Consider the following 20,490-nt stretch of genomic DNA (forward strand, 5'->3'; position numbering starts at 1 on the left):
TCTATCAACAATTTTAGACATCAAAAACCTAGAAAGTTGGAAATCTTCCATTTGTTTCCGAAACAGAAACATCTATTCTCGATGACATTTCTATTCATTTTCCTATAATAAGCATGAATTTATTCTTGTATGCACGAAGAATATTTTATTGACTTTGCACGGAGAACTGGAACAGGACTAATTAATTTATACTTTTTTTTTATCTTCAAGATTTGTACAATTCTTTTTATTGATATACATTAATTTTCCGGGGATTGTAACGAAGTTTATCATTAAGATGTCTTATCTTGAAATACTATCTATTAGAATACTGAACTTACTCGTGCATGTTAAATACGTATAGTGCACACTCTTTAATAAATAAAATGCTCACTCATTTGCATAAAAATTTCATTTCTTCGGGACTATGATTTCGGTTGCTTATCTGCAACTATCTCCAAGTCTTGGACACATATCGAAAAGCATTACTGCATTTCTTAAACAGTTCCTATTTAGTGTATGACGTATAATCCTGAATGTGTGATTTTTCACACAAATCTGTTTGCATGTAGTATCTGAAAAACTTCACCACATAAATTTAGAATCACACATCATACACTAAGGATAGGAGTTTTTGAAGAAATAGAGTAAATCTTTTCAGTGCTACTCAACTCCTGAACAAGACTACAGATAGTTGTAGATAGGAAACTGAAATTATCGTTCGACAAAATGAAATTACTGCGCAAACAGGTAATCAATTTCCTTGGTCTTTCATTTAGTCTCGTTTTATTACTTTTTTTAATTCGCTTGAAAAGAATGTGCTGAGATTTTCCTTCAGACTAATAATTAGGAAGAGAAGAAAAATTTATATATACCTCATATTTAGAAATACATTTATTCGTAAATTTATATTGATATATATATACAGGGTGTTTCAAAACAATACCGACAACGTTTGGGAAGTGATTCCTGACGCCAAGGTACGACGAAAAGTATAGACCAACCTGGGTGCAGTGGCGGTCGGTGACTTATGGAATGAGGGAAGCAATTGTTATGGTAGCTAATACTACACACAATTGAAATATTTTATAATATTACTCACTTGTCACTTAAATTTTTCCATCGTTTCCTGACAAATTCTCCGTTAATTACTCGATTATAAAATTCACCATGTCACCTAAATTTTAAGTCTATTCGTCTTCCTTTCCTGTCAAATTCTTCAATCATCCGCTAAAAAAAAGTCACCACTGTTTAACACTTCACTTAAATGTTAAGTTTATTTTTCTTCCTTTCTTGTCAAATTGTTCAATTACCCGATCATAAAATTCACTATGTAACTTAAATTTTAGGTCTATTATTTCTTTCTTGAAAAACTCTTGAATCAACCTATTAGAAAATCCACTACCTTACTTAAATTTTAAATCTATTCTCCTCCCTTTCTTGTCAACCTCTTCAATCACTCAATTATAAAACTCATCATCACTTTCTGCTTGTTGCAATTTCACCAGCTTTTTTTCAATAGATATCAAGGATAGATAAGACAGTCTCTCTTGATCTTCAGTGTTTCTGCAGAATGTGTGAATTCGTCTAAGTGCAGAAAAAGAGCGTTCAGCAGTAGAACTTGTAACTGGTATTGTGGCAATCACACTACAAAGTTTATTAGAGTTCTTTGAAAGCAGACGATGACAATCCAGTCCTTTTCAAATAGATAAGTAGTTTTGGAACACCTATTGGTAAATATTCATTTGTAGAATATGCAACGCAGAGTTCGCTCCTGAGCCGGGCAAAATCGAAGTATTGGCCATAACTTCTTTCAGTGAAGAAAATTCTGCATCTGGAAATGGTTTCTGTATGTTCTTTTCATCAAGTAACTGAAGAAATGTCAATTTTCCTAAATTACTGAATCTAAGCTCAATCTGGCTGCATATGCCGTCATATATTTCACAATATAAACGACGATAATGTGTTTTCATATCACTACCGTCATTTGTGCAACGTCTTTTCCTCGGAGGGCCTACATTTGCGACATAATTGTTCCATACTGAATCAAAATTATTTCTTTTGACTTTCAGAATTTCCTCTGTTTCCTTCATTTTTTTAATGCAGTAATTTATATCAAGTGACTTGGTCTGGAGTACGTCGTAGAGGGAGCCCGTTAAACAAAATATTTCGCTGAACGTTAGTAGCAAGAAGTTAAACTCAAAGTCAGAAAGCACAGAATCAAATCCCCGGGCTTCATGATATGTGTCTTTATCCCATTCTTGTGGATTATCTAAAATAGTATAGAACAGATTCGTCAACTCATTTCTGTACTCTACTATTGTTTGAATAAGCCTTGAATTGTAATTCCATCTAGTGGGACATACTTTAGGAAATCTCTTCTTAACTTCTGAATCTAAAGCTGCCATCCGTTTTGTGGAATTTGAAAAGAAAGAGGTAAAACTACTAAGTGTCATGAGAAAATTTTTACATTCTTTGATAACCGACACTGACTGGGAAAGTACTAAATTAAGCCGGTGTGCTAAACAATTAATAAACAATGCATCAGGATATTTATCCCTAACTTTCTTCTGAAGGCCATTAATTTCGCCAGACATGACTGCAGCACCGTCATAACACTGAGCGACTAGTTTGGAACCACTATCATACTTCTCGAGGGTTTGGAAAACATGTTGTGCTAAAGCGCTTGCAGTGCGATTTGAGCTGACATCTGTAAAGCCCAGAAATCGTTCAATAACTTCTCCATCGGGAAGAATGTACCTTACAACTGTTGAGAGTTGAGAATGTGATGATATATCACTCGTTTCGTCTAGTATCACAGAAATGAAAGATGAATTAGCTATTTCCTTTTTAATTTCATTTATTATGACAGTGGCAACGCTTCGAATCAGATCATTTTGTATATGTTTTGACAGTCCCAAAAATACTGTAGCTGTTTGAAAATGGTTGTCTAAAACTTCATCATATTTCCTTAATAACTGAAGTAATTCAATATAGTTCCCCCTGTTAACTGAGTCTTTATCTTCCAAGTGGCCTCTGAAACTAAGTTCTTGACAAGCCAAGAAGATGACTACATCAATCATTCGTCGTACAACTTTTCTATTATTTTTCACCTGCTCGTTATACTTAATAGTCTCTTGCTTAAGTTGCTGGTCTAGCTGAAAGTCTATTCGTACTGAGCCAAAAGTTGTGAGACAGGTTTGATATCGAATATGATTTTGTGATTGCTGATAACGTTGCGTGGCTTTCAATAAATTGTTCATGTCATCAAACCCTGACTGATTCCAAGTGCCTTTTTCGTTTGAAAATAACAGGCAAGGCCAGCAGTACAATTTTGAAGTTTTCCTACAACCAAATAACCAGTCTGTCTTTTCATACTGTTGCTTATTAAAATGACGAATACAGCGTTTTGTTTTTGTTTGTATATGTAACCGATCAGGTGTATATCGTCCTTGTGAAATTATTTCTTTTTTATCTTGAAAACTAAAGGAATTAAGTGACCGCCCTTTTAAAGTTTCTAACACGCATGCACAATCTTGTATTTCCCCCATCCCGCTCTCCTCACTGGCTTGCGTCGACGCTGTCATAGGTTAAAGCTGATGGAATGCAAACTGGACAGTCATTCCCTTCCTAGCATAGCCGCCACAAGTATTAGGAAAGAGATGCACTTTATAAACCTGTGAAATAATCCACGTTTTTCTTGAAGAAGCCAAGTATAATCCTGAACATCCAAATTTTAACTCATTAAAATAAATATTTACTCCGCGCCGCACACACTTGTTTCTACGGAATGCTTACAAAAATGCATTCCCACTCGCAACACCACGGCACGGCAAGGCAATTGAGCCGGCTCGTTCCGACTAGGTCGCGCTGCGCAAAATACATCAAAAGAGCTGCGCGTTGGAATGACTGTATCTACGTTAGCTTCTGGCGTATTTAAACCTAGAAATAAGTAAAATAAAAAGGTTTTAACATAAATAATTTGCGGTTTGAGTAAACTATTTCAGTACTTTATAATATTATCTAATTCCTATATCACAAGGGAATGATTCATTCCCTTCATTCCATTGAGTGACCGCCCCTGGTGCACAAATACTTTCTTTCGGAGTTACAGGCTGCCGAAAATATGAAAAAATGAACTTTAAAGGTCCATAGCTCCAAAACTATGGGACCTACCATAGCCGGATCAAAACTTCACTTAGAAACTAATATGTGCCCCATCCAAAACCGCATGTTATAGAATCCTTAGGTACTCACGGAACAATTTTTATAGAGGTAGTTTGGTTATGGGCATATAGTTTGAAGTACTCACCAACTATCTCTATAAAAATTGTTCAGGAAGTATCGCAGGGTTCTGAAACATGGATATTTGGATAGGGCACACACTAGTTCCTAAGTGAAGTCTTGATCCGACTAACGTAGGTCCCATAGTTTTGGAGCTATGGACCTTCAAAATTCATTTTTTCAAGTTTTCGATAGCCTACAATTCCGAAAGAAAGCATTTGTGCCAGGGACGGCGCCAGGAACGCTTGATGGGGTGGGCGGAAAGAGGCGGACCTACCTGCTGGGTGGGCGGACAACGAAAATGAGAACTGGGCAATGTAGACAATAATTAAATTTCAATTTTTATACTCTTTAGTTGGCTAAGGCTCAGACCGAAATAAGGGAGAAACAAAGATGTGGAAAACAGCTGTGTTGGCCTTATAGAAGGTGCCATTCCAGCATTCACCTGGTAAGACTGAAGAAATGCAGGACTTAGGATGGGCTGCGGGAGTTCGTGGCAATATGCTCGACCTACCGAATTCCGCGTGGCACACACACTACCTCTACTTTCAGCTTTTTAAATAATAATAACGGTGTGTTCTGTGTAGTCGAAGAAGTTCAAGACTGCTTTAACTCCTCTCCCTCCAAGAATGCACATGAATGCATAGAAATAAAAGAAGGTTCAAACAACGCAGACTAACAGATAATACTCTACTTTTCGTTAATATCATAAAATACACAATAAGTAGGTAAAGTAAAACAAGGATAAAATAGGCTGCTGCAAACATTTTTATCTTTGAAGTATTTATTACAAGAAAGCAAGAGACAAAAAATATAAATGAGTAACTTCAGAAACACTGCTGTCGTCTTCGCTCTCTCCAACATCTAGTTCATTTTCACTTTCCTCGAAATCGAACACTTCAAATTGCGAATCCTGGTTGTCACATGTATTTGTATTTTTTGTCTTTTTCCCCATTGAAGAAGAGGGATTATCACTAACATCAACGGATTGAAAATCGCGCTTCTTTGAACACGAGAAAGACACCGAGCCTGAGAAGAAATCGCTAAATTGTTTCGACATATTAGCTGAACAAACACCTACCGCCAAGACTTCTGAACGCAACAGAGATCAACTCAACAATGCTATAATAAGGGTTTTTACAAATCTGTTTAATGCCACACGGGTAAGACATTTGGTACATTGCTGTAAACAATTGCAAGTTGGAACTCTCTTATAAGAAGCAATCGCGCCAACACAAAGCAAGGGCGCCGATTTCTCTGTAAATTTGGGGGGTGGGGGCATTCAGATGCAGAAGGCATGCATGAGGATTTTAAGACAAATTGAATTCAAACTATGCCAAATATTGTATATTCATAAATAAAATGCGGGGTCGCTCATGGGCTTTGGGGGAGCCCAGGCCCCCTTGTGCCCCCAGGATCGGCGCCCTTGACACAAAGCACTACTCTCCTCCCTCTCTTTCTCAAAATGAGACAATAGATAATACTGGCCAGCTCTGTCCATTATTAGTTGGCTTTTTAGAAAGCACTTTTTTTTCAGTGCAGCACACACAAACACTAGCGTTTCAATAGCACAATTGTGCGTGTGTGTTAAACTTCTATTCATTAATCACGACTTTTGGCATCATTATATTACTACAAGTATCTGCCTTAAAATCACTGTTTATTGCAGAGTTAAACAGAGTCATAGAACCTATTACATTGCAATCGAAAGTAATACCTATTGCTTGTGAAGTACAGGATGTCACCTTCAGTGCCGGATTTGCGTTTAAGCTAAACAAGCTATAGCTCTCTTGGGGGCCCCAAAAATTTTAAAGAAAAAATGGCTGTAATGTCATTTCCAAATAATAAGAAAAAAACAAATAAGATAAAACGCACATACAACAACGGTGTTCTGTACTGTTATGTATTAAGCTCTCATGAAGCAAGTAATAGGGCCCTGTTTTCCAACCCGCCTGCAATGGGATTTCTGTTGCCCAGCCCCGCTTATAATGGAACCCTCGTTTCCCAGCTCCGCTTGTAATGGGGATTTTGTTTCAGAGCCCCATTTGTAATCGGGACCCTGTTTTCCAGCCATTACACTTAGCTACTTTAATAAGACTTCACAGCATAAGTGATACAGTACCTTGTATGCGGATAGAACTCTAGTGCTACCCTTTCTTGTACCATTTGGAATTCGACAAGAAATTGAGTCTGGTAACAGTGGATGCTTAAGAAGAAGGCATGAAACGACAAGCTCGCGAAATAATAGTAAAATATAAAGGAATTAAGCCCTAAGCGGCAATAATCTTTACATCGCGAAATTATAGCTATTTTATTTCGCTGTACGTAAGTATGAAAAGTAGTTTGCAGAAGTATTTTCATAACTTTCAGAACTTGGCACTGATTTTGATAGTGATCTATAGAGTTGAGTTGATTTTGAGTTTAACGTCCCTTTCAGCAGCGAGGCTACATGAGACGGGACCTACTGATTAACGTGGAATCCGAACCACATGAGCTCCCACCGGGAATAGAACCCGGGTCTCCCACGCCAAAGGTGCGTACTCTAACCGCTTAGTCAGGGAGGAGCACATATAGTGATCTATAGAGTGCAATAATGGATCACTAAAGGCAGGGGCGGATCAAGGGGGCGATCGCCCCCCAGAATTGAATATGTTTTTATTTTAAAAATAAAACCTATCCTAAGAATTTTCACCTTTGTATTATAAACATAAAATAAGGCCTATTGACTTCGAACGACTGCCCCCCCCCCCTAAACATTCAGAATGGATCCGCCCCTGACTAAAGGAAAGAATAGGAGCACGAATCGTAGTGATTTCATCCATTCGTTCTAGGCATATGAGTCGTTCGTTTGCATATATTAACAGTATTTTATGTATTGTTACGTTCAGAACTGCCCGAATTTACCTTGTGTAAGTTAGTATGCAACAGGCTGAATCCATTAGGTTATCGGCACTAGTTACTACCAGTGGCGTATTTACGATTTTGTTTCGGGAGGGGCTTTGCTAACTTTCGGGGGGGGGGACTTGGCCTGGAAATGTGAAAATTCTGCAAGATATTTCATTTACTTTATATACTAAGTGATTTCGGGGGGGCTTAAGCCCGGAAGCCACCCCCTAAATACGCCACTGGTTACTACATAGCAAGGCAAGGTACCAACATCTTTTCACGTCGCAGTAAAAAGATGCTACCTACATTTATATGTCTTATAATAATTTTAGTGCAACAGTTAGGTTTTTTAACGATGTTTTTATGATTTTCAGCCAGACACGTATCTAGCCAGGGGCCGGAGAGGTCTACGATCCCAGTTTTTTGAGTGACAAAAATAATTGAAGCCATTATTTTTGAAAGTTTAGAGTAAACTCACGATATATCTATCATAATCTGGGTTTTAGTTGCCCCTTCTCCAGTTTTAACCTTCTAAGTTCGCCTCTGGTTCCAGCGAATTTGTGTCGTATTACACCTTGTGTAATCTTCGAGGGTTGCATTCCATTTTGAGTTACTCCAGTAACCTGACCTGGAAAAAGCTCACACGATTAGTTGAGCTTCAGGCAGTAATTACCAACCCTGGATGATATTTAGACTGTATTTACTTACACGGATCCCTGGAAACGTTTCAAACTTTACCCAACTGAATAGAAACAACTTGAAATGAGAAATGATGCGGTCTCCATATATTGTAGAAGCATGGCGTGGAGCGTGGATCATAGTTGGTGCAAAAAGATCGGCAAGGTACTTTATTGGTACCAAATTAAACTACCGCTAATTTTACAAATTTTACAGTTTTTCTGTAATGTATTCAAAACAGTAAGTTAAATTAACGAAATATACACGAAAACGTATTTACTTAATAGATATGTATTAGGTCCATAAATTACCATATAGCATATATTCAAACAGAAAAGGCGAAATTTTGTCGCTGAAAAAGAATGCTAGAAATAAATTGGCCCCATTATCTTCAATAGCTTAGGGCCCCATCAAACCTAAATCCGGCACTGGTCACCTTTATTATTCTCCTGTTGCAGGGGTGTCATTTCAGTCTTCGCTTGAGGGGGCAAGAACACCAACAACATAAGACTTTCACAGTTTGCACTAGTATATTAGTAGACAATCGATAAAGTATATGTATTCCTCAAAATCTTGCGGGGGGCAATTGCCCCCTCCTGTCCCCCCTTAATGACACCCCTGTTCTGTTGGGATGGGCGGATGGGTGGGCGAGGCCATCCATCGGGTGGGCGGTTGCCCACCCCCGCCCACCCTTAGCGCCGTCCCTGATTTGTGCACCCAGGTTGGTCTATACTTTTTGTCTTATCTTAGTGTCTGGAATCACCTCCCAAACGTTGTCGGTGTTGTTTTGAAACACCCTGTATGAGATACAAAACTTAGGGGGAAAAAAGATACTACAATAGGTCATTTCTCTATAGCAGTAGAACTGACAAAAAATATTTATTTGATAAAAATGCCTGCCAGGTCAGATAAGTACAAACATAATGTTATCAGCAACTGACGCTCTGAAGATATTACGTAGAAGTTAATTAAATTATGATTACTTCCGAATTTGCAACATATAGAGCTATATATACAAACTCACCGGTAGTGTTGTAAATAAAAAAAAAAACCGTTCGTATTTTTTAGAAAAAATACATTGCCTCTAGGTTTTTTTTTCTAAATTTCGTTTTTTTTCACATAGTCATTTGTTATGCATCTTACGTCTATTTAAGTATGAAATATTTTTATGTAGGTGTAATCACCGCAAAATGCAACATAAATTAAACGCTAGATACTGATACGCTACAAATATTTTACAATTTACATGAATAACATACCTACTAACAATTCGGGTTTCAGCAGTTTTCATCAATATCAACTAAGAAATAAAAGTAGAAATGAAATTTTGTTTTTTCGTGAAATTAGGCCTTTAATAAATATGAAAATAATGTCACGAACAGTATAAAATTCAAATAACTTGTCTAAAGGTAAAAACTAATACTAATTTGCCTACTAGTATTTTTCTAACTCTCATATATAAATAATATGTCGACTAGATATATATGATATGCAGAGCCGGCTCTACCATATATGCAACACGTGCATTTGTGTGAAGCGCCAACTTTGGAGGGTATGGCAAAATCTGTCATAAGTATATTATTTAACTTAGATATTTCTTGTTGGAAACAGACTTCACGATGATGGTAGTTACATTTACTAAGCTGACCTTCTATTTGAATACTACATTCATAAATTATGTTTAGGTTGCATTAGTTTAAGATCACATGGACAATGCTAAAGCAAATGGTCGAATAAATAAAAGCATAAATTGCTTGATTGTTGTCAAATGCAAGAATTCAATTCTCGAATAGTAGCGAATATCTGTTTCATTTAGTAAGTTATCACAGTTTTCATATGACAACTAGTCATGTTTTTATCAGAAACAGGTTCCTTATCATTGAAGATAGAAACAAGTTTTTTTTTCTTTTTTTTTAATGTTAACAGATGTATTTGAAAAATCAAGAAATAAAGATGAAAGAGCTACTTGCACTGGAATTGCAAACTGATACATTGAGATTGAAGCTCGATATTGAATTCTATAAAAAGGATTACCATCTTTCCAGGTGTGCAGGTGTGTTTGCTTTATCTTTCACTAACATAATAGATTAATATTTAAAGAAAAAACAGACACAACAGGATTGCGTTTTTAGTAAGTATTTAAGCCTTTCTGAGTGCAACTGCACTTACCCTCCCCTTCGTTGTTCATGCTGGAGTACCATACTTAAAATCATAACTCTTAAGATTTGTTCTTTCTGGAGAAAGGGGAGGCGGCAAATTATGTCATTACACGGGGCGACAAATTGCCTAGGGCCGGCTTTGATGATATGTATATACAAGACGACTATAGGATGACACAATTTGAAGTAATGCAGGGTGTTTCAAAATGAATATTAGGGTTTTGAAACTTTGTAGTATCTATTACAATGAACTTACAATTATAAATATTATATCAAATGGAAGAGCAACTCAAACAGTTTTGTACGCACGCATGCACATGCATTGTTTCTTCTGTCTGCCGTTAGAAAGAGCAAGTAGCAAAGATGGAGACTAGAGAGCAGAAAGCTTTTTGTGTTTTAATAAAGATTGAATCTGCAGTTACAGTGCAACCGTCTGGGTGAAGAATATTAAGGATACGCTTGCAACTATGTCCTTATCGTTTGCAGTTGTTACAGATCTAAAGCCTACAGATTACGGTTTACGTGCCAATTTTGCAAGTAAAATATTGCTGCATAACAATGAAGATTTTCTGGATCGTGTCGTCTTCTGTGATAAATCGACATTTCACCTAAGAGCTAATGTGAACACTCATAATGTTTGTACCTGGCGGTCAGCAAATCCTCAGGAGATGGTACAGTTGAAACGAGATTCCCCTAAATTGAATGTGTTTTGTGCCATATGGCGGAAAGTTTATGGGCCTTTCTCGCCTATCGAATAGATGTGCGTCGTCTGACGAATGAATCTCACATCGAACACTTGTAGCAAAGACTGTTTGAGGTGCTCTTTTACTTGATGCATTGCTTAAAATTATACGTAAAATGTAATAAGTACTACGAAGACTTAAAACCCTGATATTCATTTTGAAACACCCTGCATTTCTCACCAACAGTGTTGGAACTAAGATGGAAATTTTCCTTAATAAAGTTATTGTTTACAACAACGATATTATTATTAGTCGAGACTATAACTACAACAACACGGGTTAGTAGTCAAAAAAAGTAATCAAATGTACACTCGGTGGTCCAGTTGGCCAAAGTGGCACACACGGGTGTGTCACTTTTTTAATCCGCTTCTGTGTGGACAATAATTAAGATATCGGGATATTATTCTTGCCAAATATGGTTGGACCATAATTTATCATACTAATTTCTTTTTCTCCTGGTGTCGAATTTCCTTCTCAAATTTTACCCCAGTCAAAAATTCGAGAATTTTCTAATTTCGATTCTCCTTTACTTCTTTTTTTCCTGTAGCTTTCTTCGTTGTAGAAAGACCTCCTTAAGACTTGCCCGGTAGATACCTCGAATGCATACCTAACTGCTGACATCAATTGGACTGGCCTGCGCGCAGTGTTGCCAGTTAGGAAAATTAAAATTTCTTTAAATTTGGGCAAAAAAAATCGAAATTTTTGTTTATAAATTCGTACCTATACGTCCGAGTGCAAGTCAACTTACGCCAATCGAACATGTGTCCTTACTTACCAAACGCAAGTACAGATCATTACAATAGGGTAATTAGGGGTCGCACGAAAAATTCGCATTTAGGTTCTAACCCTTGATTTCTCTAGTTTTTCCCTACTTTTCTGTTTACCGTAATATATTTTTGGTAATTAGAAGCTTTGTTCCTTAAATATCGCCATAATACTTGTAGGATATATTAATGGTTGCCAATGTTTAATTTAAGATAGTTTGCGTCTGTCTGGTAGCATGTTGCCAGCTACAGAAAATTTTTAATTCCAGAGTTTAGGGGGAAATTTTGGGAAAATTGTGTGCTTTGTCTTTATTATTTCCCTCTTGTTGGCTATATCGGAACAAACCAGTATCGGCTAAACGTACCAGTATCTGAAAGTATCATCTTTGCCCTACACAACGCACTATAGAAAGTTTCAATAGGATAATTAGGGGAAGTACAGTTGAGGTTTAAAGTAGACTTTGTTCTCTAATTGGAAAGATAACTTGTGATTTTTTTAAGGTAGAATGAGATATTTTTATTGGCATGCTTACTTTATTAGATATCGTCACAGTACTTGTTGGATATATTAGAGGGATACCAAAGTTTATTTTAAGATAGTTTGTGTGTGTCTGATAGCAGTGCTGCCAGCTACAGAAAATTTTAATTCCAGATTTTAGGGTCAAATTTGAAAAAAAAAATCCCTTTTTTCTATTATTTCCCTCTTGTTGGCTACATTCGAACAAACGTACCAGTGTATAAAAAGCCTCGTCCTTAGCCTACACAGCGCACCATAAAAAGTTTCACTAGAATAATTAGGGGAAGTACAATTGAGGTTTATAATAAACTATGTTCTGGAAATGGTAAGAAAATGGTAAATTTCTGAGGTAGAATGATATATTTTTTTAAAGAAATTATGCTTACTTTGTTAGATATTGCCATGATACTTGTAGGATATATTCTTGGAGTACTAAGGCTTATTTTCAGATAGTTTTCGTCTGTCTGATGGCAGCGTTTCCAGCCAAAACAATTAATTCCGATTTTAGGTAAAAAATTCGGAAAATTTCTCTTTTCCGCTCTATTGTTACTCTTGCTAGCTACATTGAAACAAACGTACCACTATCTGAAAGCTTCCTCTTTGCCCTACAGAACGCACCATAAAAAGTTTCAATGGGATAATTAGAGAAGCTGTAGTTCCGACATATCTGTTGATTTTTGCTTCTGAGGCGTAAAAAGTGTCAAAATTTCGTGTGTATGATGACAGAGAATTTTTTCTTTCCCTCTTTGAATGGAAGCCAGCGAGTTCAGGATTTCACTGTACCTTGTCAACATACCAAAGAAATTTTTAGGTGACTTGAACCCATATAGCAGCAGTGGTGCTAGATACAAAAAATTTTGAAATTCGGTTAGGGAATTTTTTGTAAATTTTCACCCTTACATTTCCCTCAATAATTTCCCACCCGTTTGGAACACTGCAATGCAACTTACACCAAAACATAGCCACATTGATTTTCTAAAAAAACAAGGCCTTAACCATATCAATCGAATGAATGGTTTTTAAGCAATAAGTCACTAACTGAAAATGTAGAAAAACGCCAAAAATGACCTGGGTCCGAAAGGAATAATCACATAATTTTGCTCGTATAGGTATAAAGAAACAAACGATTTGTAAGTTACGAGGGCTTCGACTCAAGTTCTGTTGATTATCTCAATAATCTGCAACATAAATCAATAAATAATAGTTGCCAGAAAAAAAACAGACATTTGAAAAAAAACATGAAAAAGAACGATGTTTTTTATTGAAAAAAACTTCACAAAAAAAACGTTTTTTTACAACACTACTCACCGGACTTTTTGAATTCTCCCAAAATCAAGTTTCGTAAAAGACGTGACTAAATATGACGATCTGAAGATCATCCTAAAAACCCAATTGTCAATAGAAATTAAATAATAACCAATATTAATGTGCATAATAATTTATAACATGCCTTTTAACATGAAATTATTCAATTAAATTTGTTTATTCTGCTAAACTACAAACAGCACTTTTGCTAATTTGCAACCATCTTACCTAAGAAACTCTTATGCCTCTTCAAGGCCTTATTCATTTCTTTCTCTGTTTTGAATCCCACATATGCTGTTCCCCTTGCATTTCGTGGAAGACGCATGCTCTTGGGTTTTAACGGGTGGAAAAACTGTTTGATATCCTTCTTCTTTGATGTATACGGCAGCCCTCGAACTACAACTGTAAACAGTTCCACGGGAGTTTTCTTTTTCTTCTCTTTCTTTGATTTTTCAGATTTATCATCCTCTTTATTTTTTATCATCTTCATCTTCAGGTACTACAACAGAGAATCATATCAAATTATGCCATGAAGTACCATTTTTTTATGTAAATTCGAAGTTTAACTATACTTAAACATAATGGTACTTATTCTTACTTTTTTTCTTTCTAAGGATCGTAAGACTTATTTAAGTCATTTTCAAAATACTATTTACGTGAGAAAAGATTAATCTGAAAATACTAAAACCACTACATGAAACTATGATTAATATAAATAATACGTAATGTTTTGCGCTGGCTTCATTCCTAACGATAAACTTTAGATTACAATTTCCAGAAACATGATCTAAAGGAGAATATAAAAATACTAATATATTCAATTTTTAAAATCATACTCATACAATCAGAAAGAGGTGAAACATTAATTGGTTTGGACCTAACTTTACACGAAATTAACTGAAGCCTATCAACATCTTGGGAGTCTCCTTCCTCACTAAAATCATCTCTGCTTTATAGAAGTCCAGATGACGTTACACTGGACTCGCCAAAAACAAAATTCAAAACAAAACGCACTGAAGACCCGCACGCTAACATATAGCCACAAAGGAGTTCGTAATGGAGTACTGTAGTAGCGTAAATGTTATAGAAACAGACAAACAAAATTACAATTCTCACATACTTTTTTTTTCTTTTTTTTCAAAAAATTAGTGTATGTTTGTAGGATGAGAGAGGATACAGAGAGAAAAGGCATTGGAAACTGATCGCTAAGGTAATGAGAATTCCAATTTCGGTTTCATACATACCAGGCAGATATCCTACTACGAAGCTCAACACATACGGAAATATGTCATTATCGCTCGTAGCTCAAGTTGTGTGTCAATTTGGCAACAGAAGGCACGGTTTGAATCCTCGTCGTTCCAGTTCAATGAATTTGCCTATTTCTTATTTTAGATTTGTACTCTTTCGAACTTTACAACTTTTAATCCATTTCCTCACTATTTACTTATGTTGTATAACGTTTAACACTTAGTTTGCTTAATAACCTAACTCTAATGCGGACAATTACCTACAACAATTGGAGATAGTAGACCACAGACAAAAAATAAATAATCCAAGCATGACGGACTACAAAACACGGGAAGGTGGAAACATCGAGTCGAGACGTGTATCCAATAAAGGAGAATGACAAGAAAAACTTATAATTTAAGTCAGATTTTATAGTATTAAGAAAGCATGGTCAGGTTTTAAGTGTATACATTTATTGATACTACATCTTTATTCTCCACATATTATACAAATTAACGGTTTGACATATCAACCATCTTACCTCTGCATCTGATATATCCTTTTTTGCAATGTTTTCTTCGTCAGTTTCTTCTTCACTCTCCGTATTATCTTTTGTTTCATTGCCTGAATCTTGTTCGCCATAATCTCCAACATTATCATCGTCATCATCATCATCATCATCATCACCGCTACCTTTCGACTCTGGTTGTGTTTTTTGTGAACCGTCTGCAGCATCGTTGTCCCATATTGCTTTATTGTTTTTAGAATGGACTTGCATAAATTCTGCAAACATGGGATCTTCTTGGCACTAATAAATTATATATAATATAAAAATTAATCGTAAGACAAAAGAAAAAGTAACATATATCACTTATGGTTCGATTGTAAATTATTAATGATGTATCTCTACTAACAAAATAGTCAATATTTAGTTTGGCAGCACTAAACCAATCAACCTACAATTGACAATCGAATGTAAGAAACTCATATTATGTAGTACTCAACAGAAATAACTAACCTTCTATATGTTCCAAATTCCAAATCTTTGTTAACAATTTCAATTGCCTATGCTGGAAACTTCGTCGACGTGCATAGTACAAGTAAATGAAGAAATCTAACATACTAAAATAGTCTGCGAAAAACAAGGAAAACACTATTTTATCGGACGAATACACTTTCTGGATTTATTCTCTACAGCTTTAAATCATCTAAATAAACGACAACTCAATCAAATTTCTTTTATGATAATAATTCTCACTCATAAATTCTACTTTTCATCATTGCAATGATCTTGAATTTTTCAGTATTGACAACTCATAAAACTAGTTATTACTAGTTTTAGATTATAAGATTGATCGTAATTCATTTACTGATACACACGGTGGGGGTTCAAAAGTAGATATACAGTTATAAAAGTTCTTATTTTCTTTATTAGTAGTTATGTAATATGCAACGAGTCCTCGATTACAATTAAGTACAATCTTTGAGGTACTAAACTGTCGGCTTTCAGCATTTACACATTCTTCCAATCTAATTTCTACACTCAAGCATATTTTGGCACAGAGATTTTTACTGTTATTAATTTCTTGGCACGCTTCTCTTATGAAACTAGTCATGTCATCAATAGTGTGTGGTTTCCTCGAAAATTCATGATCTTTGACATAAAAAAGAAAAAAAAAAGTTCATTGGAGTGAGATCTGGTGATCGTGGTGAGCATTCAACTGGACCTAGTCGACCTATCCAACAATTAAGTAATTCGCTGTCAAGGAACTCGCGTACTGTCACAGCATAGTGAGGAGAACCTCTATCTTGCTGTAAATAGAAGTCGTCAATTATCATGTCGCCCTAATTGTGGGATAACAGGATGTTAAGATACGGTTCGTGATTCACAATTCTATGAAAAAAGATAGTCCTAATGATCCCTTTACATGAAATAGTAGCCCAAACTGTAGCCCCAGATTGATTCAAATGTTATCTAAGTGTTACATGTGAGTTTTCTGTTGCGTAACGAACACAGTTATGCCTATTAACAGCGCTTGAAAGTTTAAAATTCGTTCCATCTGACCAATACACGTTTTGAATGATGCCATCACCTTGTCCTTCTCCATTCAACATTACCTTGCAGAATTGTAATCGGTGATCTGGATCATCCTCTAATAATCCATTAAGTACACTTGGCCGATACATTTCCAAGGTTAAATGTTGCAACCATTCAACCGATATCGATAAAATTTTCAACATAGATGAGGTTCGCGCCTGGGATGGATTTTATAATTTCACTTTGACGGTCCAACTTATGGAAAGAGATATTTAAAAATGATCGAAAATGACCGATCAGTGACACTTCCGACGCCGTTTAAATCCAAACTCGTCCCGCAACTTGGGAGAGGGGATGTATACATTATCGAAAATGACCGATATTAGTGACGAATCCACAGTTTTTGGGGTCGCTGAGATGAACAGTGACAATTTCGATGCCGTTTAAATCCAAATTCAGCCCCGCAACTTGAGAGATGGGAATGGGGATATATATATATATATATATATATATATATATATATATATATATATATATATATATATATATATATATATATATATATAAAGGAGTTGTGCATTTCAAGTTTTTATTTCAACCCAGCGAAGAGGGTAATCAACGCTAGTGTATATATATATATATATATATATATATATATATATATATATATATATATATATATATATATATATATATATATATATATATATATATATATATGTGTGTGTGTGTGTGTATGTGTGTAAAATAACTATTATGTTGTTTTCATTAATAAAGCTTTTATTAGTGGTACTACAATCTTTATCAGTACGTCTCTGTTTGTATTAAGCATCTTTGATAAGAATGTAGAATGATTCAAATACATTTCTTTCCACTTGAATATATTTCACCTAAATCGGCATCCAAGATACACACAACACATCCGAATTATTTTATATTCGCATTCAAGATCTAAATATTAATACAGACAAAGGGACTATGGATAAAGATTAAGACAGCTTGCTTTACATACACAGTTGTTATCAGCAAATGAATCATAAGCGATTTTATAACCTGTACTACGTAGTTTCATACTTGCGAACATATAAATCTGCCGTTTATTATTGGTTTAAAAAAAAAAGATAAAATTATTTTACCTTTTCCAACACTTGTTTCCTGATGTCAGGTTTTTCTTGTTTTTCCTTTTTTGGCTTTCCATCAGATTCCTTATTCTTTTCATTTACGGAGCTATCGGCCGAATATTTGCTCCAAGATTTGGGCTTATTAGGATCTCCTAAGATTTGAGTACCAAAGTAGTAATTCATAGAAATACACAGAAATATTTTCAGTAAGTAGTAATTCTTTAAATATAGAAGTAGTTAATTGAAACTTTCAGCTTAAAGTTAATTTGCTTGACCCAGTTCCGAAAGTATGAGCAGCCTACTAGAATGTTCAAAATTAACATAATCAAAATCGAAACACAGTTATATCTACAGAACATTGGCTCCAAATAACACTATACATACGGGCATTTCTTTGCTCATTACTTATTTATTGTAGATCGCACACATCCTTTCTTAATTGCACCTCAAGACTCCTTTTACCTTTAATTCACTTTACATTGCACTAGGCCCTCACACCTATAACATACTACACTTCAACCCAGTATCTATTACTACGGCAATACACAAATTCTAAAAGAGAACACACAGAGCCAATATCGAGCATTTCAATAAAGCAAAATTAAAATTAAAAAAAGATAAACTAAGAAAAAACACTGAAAGTTATCCGAAGTTATGTACAATTAGCCTTACAATTCCACATGTGACATCAGAATTTGCAATCAACATCGTCGCCAGTCAATACAATTTGTCTCTTGCTTCTCAAAATTTGATACAATTTTAATCGATTTGATCTCTGTTCAAATTTATTTTTAATGAAACTTTTTTTTTTTAATTTTATTGTTCCAGCCCATTTTCCCTTTGTGGGAAAAAAATAAAATAAAATAAAATCTTGAATATCATGCTAGAAAATGTAGTCAGTCGCCTTGCTCTTTTCTATATGGTTACGAATTCACTCGAAAGAACGATCAATCGTTGAGTTTTTGCTGTCAGTACTGACAGCATTGTCAAGACACAGATAGGAAAAGAATTTGGTGAAGACAGAATTAATGGAACACTTAATAAAACATACTAACGTATTTTATTTGTTAGAAAAAGAGAATTTGGTGAAAACAGAATTAATGGAACACTTAATAAAACATATTAACGTATTTTATTTGTAAACACAAGCATCTTACGGTTTCCAGTTCGGATTCTCCACAGTGTAAAAATTCATAACGTGTTGTGTTCCTCCTTTTCTGGTTGGTGACAACGGTAAAGGTTTTCAGTCATGTTATTCCAACTTCTGCCTAGAGTACGATTTCCCGTAGGAATTCATGTGGTTTGGATTCTATGTTAAACAGTTGGTCCGCGTCTCAGTTAGCTTTGATGCTAAAAGGGACGCTAAACTCTGATTCATCAACCAATTCTGTTCACAGTACTCACGTCATAGTATAATTCCATCGATTCAAATAAAAAAGGTCTCGTATCCCTGACAAAGGCTATTTGGTGACCTGCACTTATTTTATGCAAGGAATGGCTGAAAAGTCTTGAGCCTAACACACAATTAAATAAGATAGAACAGAAAAATTACATGTTTCGTAAAAGTACAACCTTTATTAGTAACATGTACCGATTTCATGGTTCTAATGGCTCTCTTTCTAATGGCTTCGGGCATCAGAAGTTGGGAAAATGGAGAAAAATGAGTACAGAACTGTCACAAAGTATTTGCAGTTGAAAGAAAAGGTGTCCGATGGTCACCAGGATTTGGTCAACACTTCATGTAAATCTCCTTCATACGGGTGCAAGAATTCAAGCATAGCAGGTAGAGTGTTGAAGATGAACCAAAGTCAAGCATGGCAGGAACAGTGTTGAAGATGAACCGGGGTCAGGGAGACAATCAACTGCTACCGTCACAGAAAACATTGCCCTTGTATTTGATATGATCACGCAAGATCGACGATTATCAACTCGTCAGACAGCAGACACGCTGTGCATTTCACAGCAGCAATTTCTAGGCGGTTTGAAAGATCTGATGTTAGAACATAGTTATATTTGGCACCTAAAATAGTTTTCTGATTTGTGTGTTCCTGTTTCTCATACTTACGCAAATCTCTAGAACGAGATTCAACAAGACAGAAGGAATCCAGTGAATAACTGAAGGAACTTTTATATCCTTGAAATAAAACGTAATAAAAGCATGCCTATCCATTTCCTAGCATCATTCTTTATTTTCATGATATCGGATGGTTACATTGTGTGGAAACATAGATGGAAACTGACAGCATCAGTATGAGTAAAGAAGAACACGAAGGGTACCCTTTGTGTTCATTCGTAAGACAAATCTTCAAACGGCTTAAAAAAAAAGACAAATTTTAACTACCTTTATTCTATGTATCAGTACATATAATTTCTTCAATATTTCAGATAAATCGTCAACTACGTCTCAAAGAGAGGATAATTTGATTTGAAGATTTAGGGGAGAGAAGTGTAGAATAAAGACTTTCAATGATTTTTTATAGTGGTTTTAAAATGTTCATTCTCCAAAATATTCAAAACATCATTCTATCTTTATAAGATTTCTTGAGATTTTTTTTTAAGCACAAATTTTGACAAAATTACATTTATTCACCTAAGTGATTGTATTTCTTCGCAATGATCCTTACACAGGGCCATCATTTGTGACATCTTTTATATGTTTTTAACTTACAATTATATTTCTTTTATCTAAAGCCAAAGTACAGGTTGTAGCACGAACATAAACTTGGTGTCACTACTCTCTAACGGATGAATATAACACAGTTCGGGTTATTTGAGCATGTAGAATAATA

General features: G+C 35.3%; 1 protein-coding gene across 1 annotated transcript in view; it reads right to left on the reverse strand.

The window, feature by feature from the left end:
• LOC145660850 (putative RNA-binding protein 19) overlaps positions 1 to 20,490 on the reverse strand; it is a 76,655-nt gene that overhangs the window by 40,181 nt on the left and 15,984 nt on the right. Inside the window, exons 2-4 of the mRNA XM_081726273.1 lie at positions 17,717 to 17,853; positions 15,084 to 15,350; positions 13,544 to 13,814 (exon numbers count right to left, since the gene is read on the reverse strand). Coding sequence (XP_081582399.1) covers positions 13,544 to 13,814; positions 15,084 to 15,350; positions 17,717 to 17,853 — 675 coding nt within the window. The remainder of the gene's footprint in view (positions 1 to 13,543; positions 13,815 to 15,083; positions 15,351 to 17,716; positions 17,854 to 20,490) is intronic.

The sequence above is a fragment of the Thermobia domestica genome, chromosome 9, assembly GCF_964235325.1.
Source record: "Thermobia domestica chromosome 9, izTheDome1.hap1.1, whole genome shotgun sequence".
NCBI classification, from domain to species: Eukaryota; Metazoa; Arthropoda; class Insecta; order Zygentoma; family Lepismatidae; genus Thermobia; species Thermobia domestica.